The following is a 19,778-nucleotide window of genomic DNA, read 5'->3' on the forward strand; positions in this document are numbered from 1 at the left end:
TTTGAAACTGTAGCAATTAGCATAAACAGCCTCTACTGAACCTGGTTCTTAATAATAATCACAATCCTATATTCAAAATGACGGCAGCATATATGCAAAAAGTGGAAAAAAAACACATGCCTTTCTCCAGTTTGTAGAGTTAGACCTGCTGATGAATTTGAAAATGAGTGCCAATTATAAATATAAACAGTTCAAAATTGGCATAACAAAAACAATTCATAGAAGCTTAAGGTGGGATAAGGATGCTAGAACAAAGTAATGATCAACCGCTCTAAGAAGCAAAACTAGCAATAAATAATTCAAATCCAGAAGACAGCAATAAACAGCTTATAGGGAACAACAATGATAGTGCTGCAGCCTAAACCATGAAGAAGCTAATTGACATACAGATGCAAATACCAAAGAAAAACAATGTAAACGACAAACGAAAGAGTTCTTCTCTTTCCCTTCTTTCATGAGTGATGGTGATTGCTGCTCCCATGGGACCACCGCCTGAAAGTGGAGACAAAGAAGTTCCTCCCAGCCAGAAAGCTCATCCTAGTCTTCCATGGTAATGACCGACCATTACTGCTAGACGGAAGCTCCATGGAGCCCATCTGCTCGACCAATGCAGGGAGCAGTTCGCTGCCATTATCTAGAATTCCACTCTCACTTAGTGTCGCGTCCGGCTGCTCAATCAGGCCACCAGGATCCAAGTTGACAGCCAGCGTTCCCCTGCTCGCCCTTAACCAGTCCGCAAACCCCGGCGTCACTCCCCGGCACTTCTTCACCTTTACCTTCACTAGGTTCGGGCACCCCTCAGCGAGGGCCCCCATCCCCTGGTCGGAGACCGGGCAACCTTTGATACAGAGCTTCTTCAAAGCCATGCATTTAGCAGCAATGCATGACATCTCCGCATCCCCAAAGGTATCGCTGCCACAGAGGGCGAGGCGCTCCAGGTTGCGGCAATTGCTTGCGATGAGCCCCAAGCTTAAAGCCGTCGGATTGACCCCGATCAGGACCAGCTCTTGGAGCTTAGGGCACCGTCTGGCCACGGCCATGAGGCCTTCGTCCCCGATCCGGTTAGTCTTCCACCCATCGATGTGGATCTTTCGGAGCAGCCGGCACTTGTCAGCGAGCGTGGCAAGGCCAGCGTCAGTGCATTCGGGGATCTTGACGAGGTGGAGGACTTCGAGATCGGCGCAGGAGGAGAGGGCGGCGAGGCCGCGGTCGCTGACCTGGAGCTTCTCGAGGTGGATCTCGACGATCCCGGGAACGCCGTCGGCGATGGTCTCGAGCAGGCGGTCCCAGTCGCCGGAGCAGCGGAAGAGCTTGAGGGTCTTGAGGTTGGGGGAGCCGGCGATGAGTGGGGCGAAGCACTGTCCGTTATAGAGTTCCTTGAGGCAGACGGATCGGAGAGACGAGGAGGCGGAGCCAAGGCCGACGGGTTCGGCGGCGGCGTCGGAGAGGCCACGAAGGCGCTTGATGGAGATCTCCTCCAGGAGGGGGCACCCCCGGAGGACGGCCTCCACGCCCTTGGCGCCGAAGGTGCAGGAGCCGCACGAGAGCTTGCGGAGATTGGGGCAGTGCTTGGCGAGCGCGGCCATGCCCCGCTCCGTGAGGGCACGGCAGGCGCGGAGCTTGAGGCGGGTGAGGTTGGGGCAGCGGAGGGAGATCAGGTCGAGGGCCTCGTCACCGATGCTGTCGGAGCGGCGGTCGCATTTGAGGGCAAGCTTGGATACGCCGTCGAAGCGGGAGAAGAGGGACGGGGCGGCCTCCAGGAGGGCGGCACGGGAGTCTAGGGAGAGGCGGTGGCGGCTCTGACCCTCGACGACGAGCCATCGACGGCAAACGAGGGAGCACCGCTTGCGGTCGCCGGAGCCGAGGGACTGGAAGATGAGGGCCAGGCAGTCATTAGGGAGGTCCTCCGTATGGTCCCGCGAGGGCCCAGAGGAGGCGGAAGCGGCCGAAGGGATCATCGCAGAGGACGGCGGGCCGGCGACGGAGGGTTTCGGGCGGCGGTGGCAGAGGGTGGAGGCCGATTGTCCCATCCAGAGCGTACGTTAGCTTATCCTAGGCAGGAGGAAGCGGAGAAAGAGACATGGGATCTCTCCCGCCCTCTCTTTCTGCAATCGGTTTTCCCCTCCGTTGGGATCCGCCGCTGCGTCCGCCTCCCTCTTTGCACACAGGAAGAACCGGACTTGAACCGGCCACTAAATTCAGTTTTATTCTCGTTTTTTTTTCTTGTTTCTTTTTTTTTTTATTTCGGTTATCATATCACAGAAGAGCTCTCTCTCTCCAGTTTCTAATCCCTGGGTTTTATATCCCCGATGGAACATGGACGGTCGTGATGGCGGTGGGTCGGGGGGAGAACAGACGGACCCGTCAACCAAATCTTGCGCGTGGACGCCACTAAGTGCGACATCCGATGGTCAGAATGGCGTGCTATGACGCGGTCTGAAGTGGGAACCCAAATCCATCACGGTTGCAGCTGACCCTGTTGATCTTCGCTTGGTCCCCCCACTTCGACTATTCTTTGGTTCCGGAGACGGACAAGTATCGCGTAACATCGGTTAATTGGTTGTGTATTAAATACTCTTTAATCGCTCGGTTTTGTATACCCGAATTTCAAAGATGGGCTTGAGATGCAAGCATGCATAGAAAAGAACTTAGAAAAGAATTATGTACACCCGCACGGTACGCAGGATACAGTTTTTTTTCCTTCTTTTTCAGCAATTTTTAGAATATAATATAAAATAGATATAATAAAATGAATAGCATAAATTAAATAAAATATAGTAGATATAAAAATCTAATTATTTTAAAAATAAAAATTATGATATTATTAATATAGGTATCAATGAAGAGCTCGGCCTAAATTGTTTGTACATTTTAATTACATATATTAGATAATATATAATAAATAATAAATTATATAATCAAAATAAAATAGATATAAGAGCCTTGTTTATTATCAGACCATATAGATGATGCCACTAATACATATATCTATATGGTAAATGAAGAGCTTTGCATATATAATCAAATAGGATATATATAAAAGTTCTATTTGTTATCCAAAATAAAGGTCATATCACATTGATTAAATATCCATATACTAAATAAAAAGCTTTGCACCAGCAAATCCTCCATTTTAGTGTATATATATATATATATATATATATATATATATATATATATATATATATTAGATATAATAAAATCGGATACCTTAGGAAAGTTATTTATGTAGTGGATTCACAATTGTTAATTTTTTTCCCTTCATCCTATAATTGAATAAATGGAGATATCAGTGGCTTGATGAGGATACTTGAAGATGATTCAAAAATGGAACTAGTTAGGATGGAAATAGTTGAAATTTTCTAACTTAGGCATCAGTGAAAGCTTCCAGATATAGATCTATTTGTATCAAACAAATTAATTTGTATTAAATCGTGATTTTGGATAGAAAATTTTTGAATGATTCATCTTTTTAATATTAGTTATTTAAATTATTTTAAAACTAGTAGGTAACAATTATAAGAACTGGATTTATTATATTAAACTAGGACTATTAGGGATTAAATCTTGCAGCAATGATTAAATCGGATCAAATAAGTGACCAGAAATAATCTGTGAGTGGGTACGAATTAAGAGGTCTTGATGCGATCCCCGATCTCCTAGATATAAGTCAAAATTTTGCATCTTGTTATCATTATTTGACCCGATCCGAATGCTATCTGGCCCAATCCCCTCTCTCTAAATATATCCATCGCTTGGTGGTTCAGTTAGTTCAACGACGATATGTATTTAGTCTCAGATGTATCTCCCAATTGCATGTCTTGTAAGTTGGTGTGAGATTTATCTTCCATCGTCTTTATTTTTTTAAGTAGAAGAGATCTGTGGACAATGAATTACATTATGGAGATACCCTCTCCCAGATACCTCTAAAGCCCCAAACTATAGTAAAGTATGGATTTTAACCCAAATGTGAGGCTTATTTACAAAAAATATACTTTAACACAAAATGCTTACGTAATAAAAGTAGGACTCGTATACGTAAAATGCTTGCATGATATTGTATAATCTTGTCTGACCAGCATCTAAAATTTCACATTGCATGGCCATCCTGGTCTCCCTCTTATATTTAGAAGCCATTAGAATATCCAAATGATGTGGAGAGAAATGATATTTGAGTATAGTTTAGATTTTGAGAGAGAGAGAGGGAGAGAGGAGGGAGGCCAGCCTCTATAATTATCTAGATTCTATTTGGGAATACAATAATACACCATACAAGACTTGGTTTATATATTAGCTCATATAGTATGTTGACAGGGAGGGATGGGCTATTGTGGTATTTATTGACTTTTATGGAATAATAAAATCACTTACTTGAAGATTAAACCATTAATATCTTGATGTTTGCTGTCAGCATTACAATGCAGGAAGAAGATCCGGATGTATCAAACCCAATTTCGAGTACTCTTCATGGGAGTGCAGGTTCTGTAGGGTTTAATTTTATAACATATATACCTCACCCATCAAAAGATGGTTACGAAGATTAAGATGTATGCTATCTCTGTTAAGGTCACGTAGTAATTATTCTTATCATAACGACCATAAAATATATCATAGCGTTATACCGGAGGCTTATCTCGAATAAAGAACCTATACTAAGTTGAACAAGTAAAATAAATCGGAGTATATATGTTAGTGTGGGCCATATATGGATGGATTTAAATCGGAGCAATACTTGCATGCAAATTTATAATAAAACAGGGAGGAGATTAAAAATTAAAAAAAAATACATAATTGCTAGAAAAGTCAGATGCATCGAGACAAATGATTTAGATATATTAATTTTTTTTTAAATAACAAGCTAACCTATGTATTAGCAGCATCTTCATCTCAGTCTCATATTAAGCCACATATCAAAGATCTATGATTCTAGAAATTTCAAATTTTTAATTTTTAATTCTAAATTCTAAATTTTAAATTTTGAAGTTTGAATTTCAAATAGAATAAATTTAGGATTTATTCTAGAGACCCATTTATTATTTTTTTTCTATCTTTGCATCATCCTACTTATAATCTCTTGTATATTCTGAACTATAAATATACATGATGACTACCTCATGAAGTAGGTAGAAATAATTCTCCACAATATTTTTTTCCATATATTCTTATTTCCCTGCATGGCATTTTGGGTACCGTTGCTATATATATTTTTCAGATGATTATAGTCATTTCTCCTGGTATTATCCATTGCAAAATCGTTTGGATATTTATCATGTCTTCTGCATTTTTCAGCTACACATTGAAAATAATTTACAATATAAAATTAATTTTTTGCAAACTGATTGTGCTTGTGAGTTTCAGTCGCAACCATTTTAATAAGAATTAAATGATCATGGAATTAGTCATTGCTTCTCATGCCGGCACATCTCCCAACAAAATGGGGTTGCAAAGTGCAAACATTATCATATTGTAAAAGTAAGCCTCGCTCTTCTTTCCTAACCTAATCTTTCTTCTCAATTTGGGATACGACTTTTAAAGCGGCTAAATTTTCTTATAATTGTTTACCCATGCATGCATTCCATTTTACTTCACTTTGGAAATTTTGTTTAATAAAAAGCTAGATTATAATTTTCTTCGTATTTTGACTCCTTATTTTTTTCCTACCTTCGTCCCTACAATAAAAATAAATTAGAATATCATTCTCTTCCATGTATTTTTTTTGGTTATCCTACAGGTTTTCATGGGTACCGATGCTATCATCTTTCTTCTGGGCGCATTTCCATATTTTGTTATGTTATTTTTAATAAGATAGTATTTTCTTATGCACAGAACTCTTCTAGTGAGCAACCATCCTAATGCCTCTTCTGAGCCCAACAATCTATTAACATCAACCCACATTATTACACCCATATCTTCAACCCCAAGTCCTCAAACTCAGCCCAGTTCTTTACAAACATATGACTATGATCCAACCACGATATGTGACCAACGTTCTATAGCAACTACTGAACCTGTTGCTAGCCCGTTCTATAGCCACCGATAAACCTATTGCTAGCCCAATTAAGATATCCCTTAATTAAGTTTTTTTTCCAAATAACAAGGTAGCCCGTGGAATGGAAACTACTGCCAGTCTTCTTCAAGAAAATTGTGGAAATAGGCCTGCACCCGGTCCTGTCAACTTAGGTGTTGATGTTTGGCCATTTCTTTGGAGCATTTGAGGGAGGTGAAGCATTTTCTAAAGTGTAACGTAACGTCACCTACAAGATAACAATCGCGAGCACCAATCCGGGATCCGATTGAGGCGGCTTTCTAAATCGAGCAGTGGTTCAAAACAAAGCCCTTCGTCCATGGCATAGTTTAGGGTAGTGGATTGGTCACTATGTTTGTCCCGGTCTTGGCTTTGTTCGGTCCAATGAAGGGCTGAAATAAAAGTAAATATCACGGGTCAAATCTTCTATTTCGACACTAGGATTATGGGCCTCTACTCCCTTCCGTTCGCAAGGACCGGGGACTGATGCAAGGGGGTCTTTGGGGTTTCTAAGTACGCAGATTGGACTAGCACGTCCCTCAAGGCAGCTACATTGTGGTCAAGAAAAACACGATGCACGTGCGAACATGGTAGAAGCACAAAATATCTAGAAGTAGAAATAGTTATGTCGATTAAAAAAGAAAATAGTATCCCGTTGACTTGGAAACTTTATCTAATCCAAAACCCATGCGATGTTTCCCTTTATACAAAGTTTTTGGCCAAACATGTGCCAAATCTTTTTGGCAACAAGATTTCCTTCTCCGAGGAACTTGATTGGAAGAGTGTAAGAGAGGAAAATCTTTCGTATTACAAAGAATTAGGGGTATAGAACTCCCGAGGAGTTAGTTACCTATTTATAGGTGTTGGCTATAATTAGAGGTATGTACACTGGTCGGATAGGGTCGATTTAGGGGTAAAATTAAAATCAAATCGATTTAACTCAGTCTCCTAGAATTAAATCCAAACAAATGGTTCATGAAATTGAAGCGAGAAATTCTGTTTGATTTATTCTGTTGAAAAGATCCAATTTTAGATCCATTATATCAAGTTGAGAAGATGTAAGGATTGCTGATTCGTGATAGATTTTTTTGAAAATTGTATCCGAAAAACTCATCTGAAAAGCCTGTAAATCAGAGAGAACAGGATTTGTAGTCGGGATAGATTGTTTTGGATGCTCTCTAATCTAGTAAAATATTTGACTCCAAAGTCTCTCTTCGCCTTATTTCTCAAAAAGAAAGGCATGAGGAAAAGAAGTGAAGCAATTAAAGAGAAGGAAAGATTTAAAAATACAAGACAAAAGAAAGTGGCGAGAATTTGAGGAGAAGATTTTTGGCATCGAGTTTTATCCAAAAAAAAAGAGGTGAAAGATATGAGACACCCCATAAAAGCTCGATCTCGTCGAGCGAGAGCACTTCCGTCGCCGCCAAGGGGCCGTCGCCGCCGCCGCCGTAGTCGAAGCAATGGGCGGACCAGCCCGAGCACAGGAGTGGAAGGATGGAGAAGAGGATATCCTTAAAGTCATCGAGCCCATCGCCATCCTCACGAAGGAGATACTCCACTCCAGCAGGTACTTTTAGCTCAATACTGCCCATCCTGGCTTTTCAGTTGATGAAAGGGTATCGAAATCAATGGACCAAATGAGATTTTGTCTGTTAATTTATACTGTGAATAATCTGAGTAGGAATCGTTAATTAATGCCGTTTTGTGATTTTGCATGAAATTCCTAATTAATCGTCACTGATAAAGGGCCCAAGTTGCCGTTCCTGTGTGTTTTCCTTCGATTGATCTGTTAGAGCATAACCAATTAAATACCTGGAACTACATTTGAAAGAATTTCCACAAGAATACTTCCTCAAGTTTGAACCGTTTTGAGATTTTGTAGTGTAGTCATATGCATGATCTTAGATGAGCAACCCGAGATGCAAAGTGGATCTTGTTTGAAGAAATGTCCTCTGGAAGGAAAGTGAAATCTGCCAGAATTAAGTACTGCTGCATGGATGGGGTTTTGGATTGTCAGCTCTTGATTGTGATGGGCAACTTGACCTGCTATGATTCCCCCCCTTCGCGCAGAATCTCAATTTTAGAGCAAGGGTGAGACTAGGAATTTTATTGATTTAGGGTTAGGGGTCCTGCCAGCCTAGTAATAGAGGTTGTATGGGTGCATCAATTTTACTACCAAGACTTACGAAGCATCTACCAAAGTTTTTGTATGTAACAAAAACAAGGAATAGATAGCTAACTAGCCTCAAGGAGAGAAGTTGCAAGCCTGAGGGATTTCTTCTCTGCATTCCAAAAGCTTTCATCATAGTGCCATTCTTCCAAGATCTATCATAGACTCATGAAAAAACTTGACAGGAGCTGACTGACTAGCCACTAAAAAGAACTCATTACACAGCAACAACTCAAAGTCATCATTCAGCAGACTACTTTTACAGTCCATTCCTTAAGTTTCTAAAAGACAATTGTAAGGGCTAACTGATCAATGGGCAAGAGGGTTGATCATCCAAAGTTCCAACATTCTTATAGTATGAAGCAATAGATTTTGGAGTACGTATCAATACAATATGAAGTTAAACTATTGATCCAAAAGAAAGATCATGTGGCATCCTAAATCTACCCCCGATATGGTTAAAACATCTTAAAGGGATATAATGTGTCAATCGTAATCGATTTTCTTACACACAAATATGCATGCACACGTGCATGCGTGTATATCCGTATTTGTATCTTGTCACATCCACGTGCATCCTAAATCTACCCCCGATATGGTTAAAACATCTTAAAGGGATATAATGTGTTAATCATAATCGATTTTCTTAGACACATATGCATGCATGTATATCTGTATGTGTATCTTGTCATATCCACTGTATGAGAGAGGGCATTGTTGTCCGAGTTATCGGCTTCTGGCATATTTAAAAGTATGTTGCTTATTTTCCCTTGGTATCAAAATACGTTAGTTAACCGGCCTTGTTTAAAGTGCCTCAAATAAAAAAGTAATAAGAGCATAACAAGCTCCACTGATGGCCTACTCACATACAATTGTCCAGGTGAATAGTTTCTCCATGCATTTTATACTATGGACAACAGCTGACAGACAAAGGACAAAACAGTATATAGAAGATAATAAAAAGTTTAGAAGAGGGAAGAGGGTATAGAGTTGTACATTGGTATCGGAAGGATAAATAAGATAAGCATATAGTAGCTGGTAGGAATGAGATGATTTGACAAGGAAAAGAAAAAGATATTAAGTAACAGGAGAAAATTGTCAAAACCTGGGCACCTGAAATTTTGCATCAGGTATATTAAGGTGCAGAGATAGAAGCAATAAGCAAGGGAATGGCATTGAGGGGATCTGCACTGTTGTTACAAAATTCAGCACCATGATAGGTAGGATGATACACTATGGCCTAACTACACATTTCTAAGATGCAATATGAACTCCATAACAAATAAATGGCAGCACGATGCAGCATGATGTAATATGGATGGTACTCTGATATGTTGGTGAATAAAGCAATACAAGGATTGTGGTATAATGCAACAACGGGTGAGGTCATGTGCCAAAATATGGGTTATTTTGTGTGGCTGTAATGTGCTCAGAGTATCAAGTTGTAGATGGCTCTGACAGAGATCATGTCATTAGTATGCGGTGAAGAGATACCTCTCTAGGCAGAAAATTACAAGGCTACGGTGGTGAATGAACAATGCAGTATCTTAGAACTCTTCTTCCATCTCTTTAACTACTTTGGCCACTGGTTTAGGGGAAAAGGTTTGGAAGATGGGTCTAGAGATAGAAGATATGAGATAATGATCTCACTTAAGAAATAACATTAATAGCACTGTACAAGGTTTGAGTGTTGACGTGGTATTAATGGCTTATGAAGGTTATCAAGTTCTCTAGTGAGAAGGTGGTGACATAGCAAGATGACAATGGATAGAGTGACAATGGGTTGCATCAGAGCACTGCTATATGTCAGGAGCATAACAAGGCTTGACATTAAATAGAGAAGTGCAAAAAGGTAGAAGGAAGAATAAGGGAGAGAAGAAAAAAAAGGATGGTTCAAGAGAATGCTTTCGTTAGATCTCTTATAATATAGTGAACAAGAAATGTTGAGATTTTGAGATGAGGAATGACATTGACCCATAGAATGTTATATGGATGCATGATATCTTGTAGGTCCCGTTTTCTTTTGTTCCACTTCAAGATATGCATCTACTCTAAATATAACAATTGTAGGAATGCCGTGGTTGGAGTGGGTATGGGCAGTTGAATATGATAAGAATACTCCAAAACTTCCCGGTTCTCTTTAGCAATGTACATAAATACATGTAAAGGTTTGGTGGTTTCAAATAGGTTATAGGCCCATGACATGTAACTTCTTGAATCTTGATGATACCTAACAAATGTTTTGTATACACACAAACATTAGGCTGGGCACGTATTTAGTCAACCATTCTGCTTATACAAAATTGTGTGTTGGGTCTTCCTCAACCAAGCATCTTGGGTCCTCCAAGTATCTGATGGGCTATATGGTGGCACATTTACCTTTGATCTTGAAGCATATACTAATAAATACTTGTCTGGGGCCTGCCATGTATTAAACCGACCACAAGCCTTGTATGCATAGATATGCGAGTCCATCATGCATCAGGTAAAATACCTGCCACGACATGTAACTTCTTAATATTGCTTTGGATGTCTTATAGATGAACTAACATGCAGGGCATGCCATGTATCCACAAGGTACATAGTTATCTTTTTCTCAAAGTCAAGGGTTTGCATGCCAAACTAGGTTGGGAGGCCCCTCATGGCAGACATTTCATTGGTTGGAGAGGAAAATAGATTCCCAACTTTGGTGTTTCTCTTAAATATGTGGGTCCACAAACATTAATTTTTGAGGTATACAAAACCAGAAATCTTGGGCTGTGTTCATTCCCTATTTATGAATTTTTTGAATTGGTGGAATAAGAACCTTCCTCTCTGAACAAAGAGTCAGTTGACTAGCAGTATTGATATTCTTTTCAGCCTTGGGCTTTATCTCTTAATGTATTTCCTCTTCTTGCTCCAAATAATCTCTTACATACCCACGACATTGTGAAGCTGAGACTCATTTGTTTCTTTTCTTTGACATAATTTGTCATCAACAATTTTGAGATTACAAGGACTGTTAAGGGGACCGAACAAACAAAATGATGAAAAACCATTTTGGAACCAAAGGTTTGAACTTGCCATGCAAGTTTTTTTATCATGCTCTGTATTTAGAAGGCGAATTTTATGAAAAACTGGTTTAGATGAGAGGTTGAATTTGTCATCCAACAATTTCTGTTTGAATGGTTACATGTTTATTAAGGTTTCAAATGCTTACATCTAGGCTATCTTGGCTAAGGAGTTAGTTTCCAAACTAATCATTTAAAGAATTGGCTACTGGATTTAGGAATCAAGATTTAATGGCAATTGTCAGGAAATCCATAGGTGGAAGCTAAAATGATTTTACAACTTTTAGTATGTTTGCAATAATATAAAAGGTTAAAATTGGAATTAGCAAGCAAGTTGTAATGGCGACCATCAGTTTATAATCTGGAACTGTTTTTGGATAAGTATAGTTTAATCTTAGATAGTGCTGTTTTGACTCATTAAGTTTAAAATGTCTTGGTTTAGTTGGAGGCTGATTTTCTCAAGCCATTAAGTTGTAATAATTATGTTTTGGAGTGATTTGTCCCTCCTAAGTATAGGTTTCCGTGGAACTCTGGTATCATTTGGGAAATCCACTACTTTTCTATTTCTCATTTCTTTTTGTTTTTATTCATCTTGTTTTTAGCCCCAGGCTTTTCATCCTAGATAGATGTGGTAGATGGGCAGTAAGCTGACAATTGGCGGCCAGGTTCTGACATCTATCTGGCTATTTTGTTATCGGTGGATAGTCCCTTGTGAACTCTTGTGCTGATGGTCGTAACAACGATCAAGTTATACCAAAAATGAGCCACTTTGTGCTATAGAACTTTAAATTTTTCATGGTGGTATTGAAACCAAATATCTAGGTTTTGATACCATGGAACATGAGAAGGTTGGAAGGATTGCAATACTACCGTGAAATCCGCTAATGGGGGCAATAGCTCCATATTTACAATTACAAGGACCATGATCTATTTAAATAGTATACAGATATAACAAATATACATTGTATTAATATTAATATTAGGAGACAATATTATACACCAATATCTGTAACAAATGGATAAAACTTGCATTTGGTTATCTCTAAAACCTCTTTTGTGAAACGACAGATCATATATTGAATTTCAGCCCTTTTTTTTATGACACATAATGTCATCCTTTTCAAGAGTTCTTTATTTGCCTCCCAATCTCAAAGTTGAACAATAATTCTATGCGTTGAAGCTCCAGAGTCTGTGATCCAGTCCATGCGATTTGCGTAATGGAAAGTAGTAGGAACTGGACATCAGAAGAATCCACAACATTATTAGATAGTAATATTACAGTTCATGATTTTGCCTGAAACACACATTTAGGATTGATGGAGGCTTAATCAAGGATTTCAGTGTTGTTCCATATAGTATGTCCTATGATGCCTACATAGCAGAATAATAATCATATTTGCATTAGCTTTTATTGATGTGTTGGCATCTATCGGACCATATGATGGAATGATACCCTATGATGTGCTGGTAGAGGTTGCCACTGCTCTCGAACTGCCTATAAATGCAATCGAACCAACTCAAAGTTGAGTTACTTGAGTGAGTTACCTTTCATATTTTCCCTCATTCAGAACCGTAATCTCATTGAAGCTTCACTTCTTTCATATAAGTTGTTGTTTTTGCAATTACAATGCATTTTTAGTATTATTTAGAATGATAAATCGAAAAGAGTTCGATGAGGGAAAATGCTTGACGTGGTGCACTGCCTCCATGGCTTACTCTAGGCAAATATTTAGCCATACTTGTACAAATAGCTGATTATTCTAAGGGGATCATGATCAAATATAAAAAAACTGTTCAGTTAGGTGCTCTGTTGATTGTTCTTCAGACACCAGCATTCTGCTAATTCTTTATCATGGCTTAGTTAGACAATGCGAGACATGATTTCATGTTTATGAAGCATTGTGGTTATTAAAATTCATTTTTCCATAATATGTTCCTGCTTTATCATTCAATCGGAGTCTCTTTCAACCTAAATCCTTTTCCTTGAGATACGCAAGTGTCCTACATCATACCTAGCCAAGTTGTGCATTATAACAGTGCACAGAGTTGTTCAAATATTTGAGGGGGAAATCTTGTGCTTGTGGGCAGCACAAATGCTGTCAACATGCAATTACTGCTGGCCAACAGCAATGCAACAACAGTCTATCTTCTAAGATCAGGCAAGACCATGGAGCTTGTAATTTTATCATCAAAAATGCTTGAGCTGGGTGTTGCACAAATGGAAGATGCACTTACCAAGGTTACAACTATTGTCTTCATATGTATTAGCATGCGAGATTGTGAGAGTGTCATTTTAGCTACCCATGTAGTTGTATGATGTATACTACAAATGCTGCATTCACCTTATTGCCCTTTGATATGCAAATGCATTCAGGTGCTAGTGGTTTAAAATGGTTTCCAATGTACTTTTCTTTCTGAATTGTTCTTGAGTGAAATTATTTTCTCAGGTTCTACTTGAACCTCCTGCTTAGGTATGCTGAGAAGAATCTGGGAATCCACTTTGTGCGTTCTTATTCTTTATGAACCAAATTTATTTGTCATAGTCTTGTGCAATCACATTCTCTGTGTCTTAGGTTTCCCAGGAGGCCATAAAACATGCTGCTTAAAATATGAAAATAGAAGAACACCTTGAAATAAATGGGAAACTATATGTCATCTTATATGTGAAAATTATTAGTTTTTAAAATTTAATAAACAAGATCCAACTCGTGACACGATAGGTCCAGATTAACGAGCTTTTCTTATGCCTGCAAAGAATAGCATGAGAACCTCTCCTTTTTTTTTTTCTTTTTTTTTTTTGAATCTACATTGTGCTTCTACTTAAGCCTCATGATTATTTTCCCTATCCATAGATGGATCATTTCAGCGCATGAATCTGGATGTACAGAATTCTAATTGGGATGCCAGGATATAGAAGCTTATTTGATTTATGTTGTTGAAGGTTGATCGAAATCCACAATTCGGAAATTCAAGATGCCTCTTTGTTGTAAGAACTGATGGTGGCTGGATCGATTTTTCCTACCAGAAGTGTCTTCAAGCATATGTTTGAGATAAGTATCCATCTTATGCTGAAAGGTTCATGCAAGAACATTTCAAACGTGTCTAAAGATTTTACGTTGTCATGATATATTTTGCTCATCCAACCACCCAACATTTTCACTGGTTATGGATATGAGGGAAAGATTTCATACGTCAAGTTCATGGTCTCATTTCTAATTTTGTATAGCCCTTGTATTTTTTCATCCAGTGACCAAGAAGATAAATTATTTAGCAATTGTAGTTGGAACAAACATGATGAAATGAAGTATGCAAGATGACCTTTCTAATATGTTCCCCTTTTTAATTCTTCCCTTGGAAAATTCATGAAGTCATACCTGAATCTTGTATTTTAAAGTTCATGGCATTGCTTATCAAACATGGGTACTGCATTGTATAATCTGACCATGTTGTGTGCAGCCTGAAATTTGGTACTGAAGGTCAGTGAATCTGATCAGTTACTCTCCAAGCACCTTGATGCGGCTTAGTTTTTTTTGTCAAAAGTGCCTAAAGAAATTTCACATGTTCACTCACTCGAGGTGCAGCACGAGGTATGAGTACTCCTATTCCACCCCGCTCAATTTATATGTCTTCCATTTTAAACACAAGCTGACCCATTTCATGGATTTAAAAAAGTCTTAGTTGTGTTCCATTTGAAAGTATAATCATCTAGCTGATCTCATAGTATTCTAATAATAGTCCAAGAAAAACTAGTCTTTTAAGCTTTACCATGATCTTTGCGTAATAATTCTATGTTTTCCTTCAGCCTCCCTAGTGTTCTTCATGCTCATCTACCTTAAAAGAAGCCTATTACCCTGTGCAGTGCAACAACTATGAGCATAGCCAAGCTTCTACTACATGACATCACATCATACGAAGAAGGAATATTGCATCTTCTTGTTTTTTCTATCGAAAGGTAAAAACTAGTTTTTCAGTCCTAAGTTGGAGATCAAGTAACCAGTCTTTTCCTGTATTGGATTATCGCACTAAAATTGGATGTTACACTCTTTCTATGGGTTTCCATCGACAAAACAAAAAATGCACTCTTTCTATGGGACATCCGGGAGGATCCATAGTAGCAACCTATCCTAAAGCTAACCTTTCCTTTTAAACAGCAGCCATCTTTTAACCGAAACAGCAGTTTAGGACCAGCACATAAGTTTCTTTACTTTTTTCTTCATAAAAAGGACCAGCAGCACATAGGTCCCCCCTCCCACCCGCAGATGTCTCCATCACTGTTTGTTAAAAAATTATCATCAGTTGTTTTTTTTTTTTTAAAGTTACATCGGCAGCGCACACCAGTCTTCTAGCATGAGCATTGCCCTCAAAGTCAAGTAATACTTTATAAAGATAAAGGAACAGATACAAAGCGAGTCCAAAAAAATTTTCAGAATGGTGCCTCGGCTCTTCTGGATGTCAGGATACCTCCGGCCTTTTCTATAGAATCTACTCAATCATCTTCATTAAGTTTTCCTCCAGAATGATCTCTAGAGGAGTGAAAGTGTGACCAGGTGAAGAGCATACCCTGAAGAGGAGGGCACCATTACTGGCTGGACGCCACAAAGAAAACGATGGTCCACGGCACCTTTATCTTCTCACGATTTTTTGAGTTCTGCATCTCACACTCACCCTTTCAGGCTTTTCCAATCCTCGCCTCCTTTATCGCAACGTACCTAGTCTACGTTGGACTTCATGTTCTATATTTTGTTATAAAGAAAACTAAAGGAAAGGTGTCCGTATGACGACACGGCAAGCCAAAGGTTACTTGCCACAACATCCGCAACATGAGACTACTATTGCATTGAATCCATGGCCGATATCTTTGCCTTTGTTGAAACGAAGAATGGGAAAGAAAGGATCAGGGGATCCATAAAGATAGGAAAGAGAAAACGTAGCTGTAGAAGGACAAGAGAGAGAGGGGAAGGAGATAAATAGAGAAAAAGATAAAAAAAAAAAAATGGAGGGAGAGGGAGAGGGAGAGAGAGAGCAGTGGAACTTGGGTTTCTTCCTATTGATTAAGGTTCATCGATATCGTGTATCCGTTCTACTGCAAGAGGGGTAGCATTGGACCTCTTCTTTTTTCCACTCTTGAAGTGACTCCTACTCCGCGAGCTTGTATTTTTTGATTTTTTTAAATGTATTCGTACATGCATTATATAAAGAACCTATCAAAGCAAAAAAAGTTACGTACCAAGTACATGAGACACCACGTACAGCTCAATTCTCTTTATTCTTTTTGTGGTCATATGCTCCTCTAATGTTACCCAAAGCCATTCCTCTGACTTAAGAATTCTCAATCAAATCAGCTTCGGACGACCTCCTCTCTATCTTTTTTCTGTATACAAATCAGCGCTTCTTTTTTTTTCTCTCATGCAGGTTTATCGGCACTCTTCAGATCATCATATCGGATTTTGGTAATCGAGGTAGATCCCATTTGTTCTTTTGTTGTTGTGCATTTGTTTTGTTATGATGAGTTTTCCTTCGACAATTAGAGACTTTCCTATGGTACCGAAAGTGGGCTGGGTTTATAAATCCTTCACCTTTCTCCAAGAGGGGAATTTGTGCGTCACTATTATTTGACTCTCCTTTAACTGGATAACCTAGTGAAAGGCTGACTGCAATGCAAGTGATATTATTGCTCAAGGGGGATGATCAGGGCTATTGGTGAAGCTGAGCCTTCTGCAATCGATTAAAGAATAAGGAGATATGTTGTGCATATTAAGGCTCAAGACTTCATGCATTGCTTAGATTTTTTTTTTTTTTTGCACAAAGATGATATATCTAGAGCCTTTTTTTTTTGTTGTTGTTCTCCAGATGGGCTGGGCCTGAAAAATTGGCCCATTTAATAAACGGGCTGAGCTAGGTTTGGGAATTATTTATAATATAATATTAAATAATTTTTAACTATTTATAATTTTAAAATAAAATAATTAATAGAATATTTCAGTATATTTTTTAAAATATTTTTAGTATTAAAAAAATGGTTATGAAGTCGAAGCCTGAGTAAGAGCCTGGCTCGTGCTCGGAAGGTAGGCCTGCCAAGGTCTAAGTAAATTTTTGCGACCTCTGGGCAAAGCCCGGCCCCAGGATACACCACCACTAGGGCCTAGATTATTGAGCTGGCTCGCCATGGCCGAATACTTGGATGTTGGCTTACCATATTAAACAAACGTAGCAAACTTTTTTTTTTGTGGCTCTTGTTCTGTAGCAACGCATGGCAATGCTGGAGCACACATTGAAGCGTTTCTTTCCCGGACCTACTGTATCTGGATCTCACCCACAGTAAAAACCAACAAAAGAAAAGAAAGATAAAACAAAAGAATAGTATAAAAAGAATGGCAGCTTGCAGGCAGGCGAAGGCCTGGTGACGCCCCAACTCCAATTAAAGCTTGCGCTTTTTCCGTCTCTCTCTCCCTATGCTCACCCTCGCTGCTGCAACCGAAGCCCAGTAGGCGCCATAGCAGCAGAAAAAGCCAACAAAGGGAAAGGGGAGGCGAAGATAAAGATAGAACAGAGACAGAGAAGAGAAGAGAACGAAGGGAGATGACGAGAAGCCACTCCCTCTCCTCCTTTTCGATCGTCTTCTCCTCTCCATCCTCCCACCACTACTATAACCCCTGCGTATCATGAACAAAACCCGCCAACCTCTTCTTCCCCTCAGAAGGAGACCATGGCTCTCACCTTCCTCCTTGACCCCCTCTACTGCCCAGAAGAGCACTCGGAGCTCGACGCCGATGCCTCTCTACCTTCCCACCTCCCCGTCTCAGCCGCCGAGGTCGGGACGGAGCTGCCGGAGGACTGGGCGGAGATCTTGTCTTCTCTGGTCGCCAAAGAAGGGGAGACCCACCCCACGCTTTCCTCTGATGGCGCTGACGACCTTTATCTCCGCTCCGCGAGGAGGGGCGCCGTCGAGTGGGTGGTGCGAGCCGTCGCCCGGCATGGATTTTCTGCTCTCACGGCGGTGCTCGCCGTGAACTACCTCGACCGGTGCTTCCTTTCCGGCGGAGGTAGGCTTCGGCTGCAGGGTGATCGGCCGTGGATGGGGCGGCTGTCGGCGGTGGCATGCCTGTCTCTGGCGGCGAAGGTGGAGGAAACGTACGTCCCGCTCCTCCTCGACCTCCAGGCGGCCGCGGTGGAGGCGGAGGCAGACGGGGAGGTTGAGGCGGGGTACGTGTTCGAGACCAAGACCGTGCGGCGGATGGAGCTTCTTGTGCTCTCCGCCCTCGGCTGGCGGATGAATCCCGTCACCCCTCTCTCCTTGATCCACCTCCTCCTCCCCCGCCTCCTTTACAAACCCCAAAACGGTACCCTCACCCCCTCCTCCGCCCTCCTCCGCTGCGAAGCCATTCTCCTCTCCGTCATAGCCGGTGGGTTCTGGCAACAAGTCGTTCCTCTTTGTTAAAATCTCTCTCTCTCTCTCTCTCTGCTCCGATTGCTTATTTTATTTGCTTCTTGGTTAAAAGATGGGAGATGGGTCCGGTATCCGGCATCGGCGTGGGCCGCGGCGGCGATGCGACACGTTTTCGACCAGCAGCTGGAGCCCGGCATTGGCGCCGCTGCTGGGGACGCCTTGGAGTGCCACGAGACCCACCACCTCCTGGCCTTCCTCAACGCTCCCAAGGTTGGATCTCGTATTACTTTTTCCTCCAATCAGTTACGTCCTTTCCTCGTTATATTAACGTCTACCAATTGGTCAAACAATCTCCATGAAAAGGTGGAAGAATGCTTTCAGCTCATTCTGGACTGCACTGGCGGTAACGGTGGCGTTATTGGTCATGGGCGCAAAAGGAGGAACTTGTTCTCCTCTTTGGATTACCATCCTTCGCCACCCAGTCCCAATGCGGTGCTGGGTTCGTGCTTCAGTTGCGAAAGCTTGTCGAGCTGCGACTCCCGGGCAATGTGGCCCTTCTCGTCGGCCTCGTCCTCCCCGGAGCTTCCTCCTCCCAAGAGACCCAATCGCATTGCCACCGAAGCCTTTGGAGACGACGAAGATGGGGAGAATGGGGATCGGCTTCATCACCACCAGGAGCCAAGACTGGACTGCTGCAGTGCTCCTCCTCTTTAAAGTATATTAAGTTATATGGTATATGTTATCAGAAAGCAGACTGCCTTCCATCTCTGTCTGAGTTTGGGAACTCGGTAGCGGGTCGTAGATCTTGGGAGCAAGTCTTGGTATGGTTGGGACTTGGGGTGGTGAGGTGGAGGAGAGTTGGGACTCGCAACTAGGAGGGAGAAGAGGGAGGAATGCAGAGATGGGCGGCATTTTTCTTTTACTTTAGTTGACAAGAGAAAGAGGCTTTGGCCCTACTGTTGCCATGCTAACCGTGCCTTTTGGCCCAGCGTTACTATGATACCGTACGTGCCTCTGGCTGTCGTCCTATCAGTTATATATCATCGATGCGTTGTTCCCATGAACTCATATATATTCACGAACTTTTAAACCTCTTTTCAATGGCTCTCATGGATATAATAATAACGACTGACGAGTGTTCATTTA

The 19,778-nt window shown here is 40.9% G+C and overlaps 2 protein-coding genes across 2 annotated transcripts; one reads left to right on the forward strand and one right to left on the reverse strand.

Moving 5' to 3' along the window:
- Positions 1-197: 197 nt before the first annotated feature.
- LOC103714278 (F-box protein At1g47056-like) lies at positions 198-2,236 on the reverse strand. Its single transcript, XM_008801474.4, has one exon. The coding sequence runs from the start codon at positions 2,028-2,030 to the stop codon at positions 453-455; it is 1,578 nt and encodes a 525-aa protein (XP_008799696.2). The 5' UTR covers positions 2,031-2,236; the 3' UTR covers positions 198-452.
- A 4,516-nt stretch (positions 2,237-6,752) lies between these two features.
- On the forward strand, positions 6,753-19,778 carry LOC103714268 (cyclin-D3-2-like). Its single transcript, XM_026807480.2, has 6 exons — positions 6,753-7,592; positions 14,187-14,832; positions 16,658-16,704; positions 17,490-18,648; positions 18,745-18,902; positions 18,996-19,778. The coding sequence occupies exons 4-6, from the start codon at positions 17,952-17,954 to the stop codon at positions 19,344-19,346; spliced, it is 1,206 nt and encodes a 401-aa protein (XP_026663281.1). The 5' UTR covers positions 6,753-7,592; positions 14,187-14,832; positions 16,658-16,704; positions 17,490-17,951; the 3' UTR covers positions 19,347-19,778.

The sequence above is a fragment of the Phoenix dactylifera genome, chromosome 7 (genome assembly GCF_009389715.1).
Source record: "Phoenix dactylifera cultivar Barhee BC4 chromosome 7, palm_55x_up_171113_PBpolish2nd_filt_p, whole genome shotgun sequence".
NCBI classification, from domain to species: Eukaryota; Viridiplantae; Streptophyta; class Magnoliopsida; order Arecales; family Arecaceae; genus Phoenix; species Phoenix dactylifera.